At 41.3% G+C, this 4,471-nt stretch overlaps 1 protein-coding gene across 1 annotated transcript; it reads right to left on the bottom strand.

The window, feature by feature from the left end:
• Window positions 1-707: 707 nt before the first annotated feature.
• On the bottom strand, window positions 708-1,220 carry LOC104239613 (uncharacterized). Its single transcript, XM_009794289.2, has one exon. The coding sequence runs from the start codon at window positions 1,218-1,220 to the stop codon at window positions 708-710; it is 513 nt and encodes a 170-aa protein (XP_009792591.2).
• Between the last annotated feature and the right edge of the window lie 3,251 nt (window positions 1,221-4,471).

Genomic DNA, 4,471 nt, shown 5'->3' with positions numbered 1-4,471 from the left:
CATGCATACTCTCCAACCGATGACAGTTCTTGTGGGGATCAACTCATTGTTGTCATTTGTAATCACAGTCATTCCCCCTTCTTTGGGACACATTATACTGGTAAAATCCATGAATTATCAAAAATGGGGTAGACAACCCCAGCATCCAACCATTTGATGATCTCTTTCTTGACTACCTCTTGCATGGCCTCATTCAACCATCTTTGATGTTCCATAGAGGGTTTGGCACTCCAATATGATTTTGTGCATGCAAAAGGCAGGGCTTATACCCCGAATATCTACCAATGTCCAACCTATTGCTTTCTTCCTCCTTTGGAGCACCGCAAGGGTGAAATCTACATGCATGTTAGTTAAGCACGAGGAAAGAATAACAGGTAAAGTGGAACAAAGGCCTAAGAACTCATACCTGAGGTGTGGAGGCAAAGGCTTCAACTCCAATGTGGGAGACTCCTCGATTGAGGGCTTTGTTGGTGGAGTCTTCCGGTTCTCATGATCCAAAGAAAGTTTTCGGGGCTCATATGTATATGAACCCATTCCTTGCAAAGCATTGACACATTCTACGAAGCCTTCCTTCTCATCCTCATCATGATTCGATAACACAGCTTCCAATAGGTATTCAACATTCATCACAGCACTTACATCATTAACAATTACTTCGGCCATAAGATCCACAAATGAACACACTTCGTTGCTATTAGGCTGCCTCATTAACTTGAAAACATGGAACACAACTTTTTCATTACCCACCCGGAAGTGAGCTCCTCATCTTCCATATCAACTAAGGCCTTCCCTTTAGCTAGTAAAGGTCTCCCCAATATGATTGACACCTCGTAGTCAACCTGACAGTCAAGTATCACAAAATCTATGGGATATATGAACTTGTCGACCCGAACTAGCGCATTATCAATTATCTCCAATGGCCTCTTCATTGTCCGGCCTGCCATTTGCAACCTCATGGATGTGGGTCTTGGTTTCCCAATACCTAATGTCTTGAACACAGAATATGGCATCAAGCTAATGCTTTCCCCCAAGTCACACAAAGCTTTGGCGAAATCGGCACTACCAATATTGCATAGGATTGTAAAGGCATAGGGGTCTTCTAACTTTGGAGCCATGGAGTGCACAATAGAACTCACTTGATGTGTCATTTTGATTGTTTCACAGTTATTTGATCTCTTCTTTGTTACCAAATCCTTCATGAACTTGGCATATCCTGGCATTTTCTCTAGAGCCTCAACCAAAGGCACATTTATGGACACATCATATCAATGAATTTCTTGAATTGGTTCTCATTTTTTTGCTTTGCGAGCCTTTGAGGATATGGTGGAGAAGGCCTTGGTAGAGGAGTCGTGGCTTTGGGAACTACCATATTTGGTATGTCTGTCACACGTCCCCTAGACGGGTTCACATCATCTTGTATCTCCTCCACGTTGTCATCAATGTCTATCCTCACTTAATAATTCACATTCTCCTCATTCACTTGCACATCATTGCTTGGCTCATCATCATCTTGCACCAACACATCATCACTCCTAATCTTTCTTGGATTAGAGGTACTAGCAACTCCACCTCTACCACTTCTTGTAGTCACCACCATATCATGGACTGTATTGTTCCTACCCTTCAGATTTACTACCGTATCACTTGGTAGTGCCCCCTTAGGGAGAGTATTCAAATCTTGAGAAATTTGGCCAAGTTGGACTTCTAAGTTACGGATAGAAGTGTTGTGGGAGGCTAATTAGGCATAGAAATTGGCATTTTTCTTCGTCATTTGCTCGAACATTGTTTCAATATGTTCCATCTCATTGTTGGAAGAGCTAGGACCTTGTGATGGATATGGAGGCGGGTTTTTTGGTTGTTGATACATCGGGGGCCTTTGAAATCCCGACCCCCGATTCCTTGGATTGTTGTTGTTCCAACTCCCTTGATTGTCATTGCCTCCCCAATTACCATTATTGTTGCCATCCCAATTGACTTGATTTCCTTGATTACCCCAATTTTGACTATTGTTGTTCCCCCAATTTCCTTGGTTGTTGTTATTGCCACTATTCCAATTTCCGTGTTGACCTTGATTGCCACAATTTCCTTGGTTTCCCTGTGATCTCCATTGTTGTTGATTCGGAGCATTGCCCTGTTGATCTTGATAATTGTTGACATATTGAACCTCTTCGCTTTGATCATCATATGAATCATCTTGATTTTACCCATTACCAATTTGCTCAAATTGATCCAGATTGTTTTGAACTTGTTGACCTTGTTTCCTTCTCTTGTTGATCATCATATTCACTCCTTCCATGGCATTCGCTTGTTTTGGCCCTTCAACTTGTTTCAACTGAGCTTTGGTCAATTGGTTCATGGTAGTAATCAACTCGGCTATAGCTTGGTCATGGTCATGTAGCTCCTTGTGTAGGTGAATAACATTACGGTCACCTTATGGTACATTGGCTCTACTTTACCACGCCGAGGATGTATCCGCCATCTCATCAAGTGTTTCACATGCTTCGGCACATGGCATGTACATGAAGTTCCCCCCGGCGAGTTGGTTAACCACACATTGGTTTGTTGTGTTGATGCCACGGTAGAATGTTTGTTAGATCATGGCTTCGGTCATATCATTATTCGGACATTCTTTAACCATTGTCCGATACCTTTCCCAAATCTCATGCAGCGGTTCATTCAGCTCTTGTTTAAAATCAAGGATGTCATCTCTTAGCCTTGCCATATGTCCCGGAGAAAAGAACTTTGCGATGAACTTCTTGGCCAACTCATCCCAAGTGGTGATGGAATGGTTGGGTAACCTTTCTAGAAAATCCAAAGCCTTCCCCCTTAGAGAAATTAGGAAAAGCCTTAACCTCAATGCGTCCACAGAGACATTATCAACAAAACCTTTGAGATGCTTGTAGGTGTTTTGGTGTGGAGCTTTGGTGAAGAAAACCCTTTGTTCTAATAGTGTAAGCATGACATTGGTTATTTAAAAGTTGCCCTTACTAATCTGGGGCAAGACTATTACACTTGTATAGCCTTCGTTAGGCAATACCCGGTTTGCTTCCCTTGGAGGAGGTGGGGGAGGGTTTGGGATATTGTCATTAGGCGGGAAACCTCTCCTTCTGAGGGCTTCATTGTTAAGAGTCATTTGGTACCTAAAAGCAGTTCACACACAAATTAGAAAAATGGAAGGAAAGAAAAACAAAACACACAAATACTCAGATATATAGCTAAAACCGTCAATCTCCCCGGCAATGGCGCCAAAAGCTGATCGGGTCCAAGCCTACACTACTATTGAGTAGAGAGGGTGGTCGATGCAGTTTTAACCCAACTAGGTCGGGATCAAATCCACAGGGTGTTCATAATTGGAATTAGGTTTATATATAGGTTAGATGCGGGCTTTGAGTCTAATTACACATCCACAAATGTTTGGGTTTGATTTCTACTTCTAATCTTTACTCTAGAGATTACAATAATTGAAACTAAGGACAATATTTTTGTTGTTGGTTTTCAAATATTTAAAGAGACTAGGGTCTTGACTTCTACCTAGGTGGATATCTAACGGATAGTAAAATCTAGGGCAAGCTCGTGATTAATTGGGATCGTAATATAGCTATCACACCTAGGTACTCACTCTATACCACTCGGTAATTTGAGTGATTTTTCTCAATTTGGCTTTCTCAAGTCCAAATGGGTATTCATGCAATTCAAGTGATACTAGCTCAAGTCGGGTATTACTATCTCTAGGTTTAACCCTTTAATTGGGGCTATCAATTTCTACCAATTCCTTGTTAGCCTAGTTTTCCTAGACTTAGTCCCTCTTTCTCAGGTAGAGACTAAGTCATACAGGCATGAATCAGTATTTGCAACCACTAATTCTATAGTTCTAGCAAGAACTAAGCTAAATATCATTAACCCATACACATTCAAGCCCTAAAATCAAATACTCACACTAGGGTTGGGTCAAAACCCTAGATATGGGTTTAGCTGCTCATGGAAATAACAAAAATTAAAGATGAAATGAAGATAAAATTTATAATACTAGATTAAAAGATGAAAATCTAACGTTGAGAGATAATTCTAGTACAAAATTTCCCAAAACGGAATATACAGCCATCTCACGTGCTCTGCTAACACATAACATGACCTAAAAATATCAAAAATATCTATTTATACTAAGCTAAAATTTTCGGATAAAAATACCCCTGCGGAGGTTGTACGACCGCGTAATTCTGACCGCGGTCCATGTTCTTCGAATCTGGATCTGGGTTGAGTTGAGTTTCTCCGACCGCATAATTTAAATTGCGGCTGCATAATGGACTTCTGTGGCCGCATAATTTTGACGCGGACCGCGCTTGTCATTTAGCCTGAAAATACAACTCTATGAATCTCCCTTTTGCGGACCGCGTATTTCTGATCACGGCCGTATTGTGGCTTTCGCGGCCACACAATATTTGATCTGTCTGTGTTTCAGATCTCTTGGTCC

Source organism: Nicotiana sylvestris, chromosome 11 (assembly GCF_000393655.2).
Source record: "Nicotiana sylvestris chromosome 11, ASM39365v2, whole genome shotgun sequence".
Taxonomy (NCBI): Eukaryota; Viridiplantae; Streptophyta; class Magnoliopsida; order Solanales; family Solanaceae; genus Nicotiana; species Nicotiana sylvestris.
The sequence above is the reverse complement of the archived record's forward strand: the minus strand, read 5'-3'. Positions and strand labels throughout refer to the sequence as shown.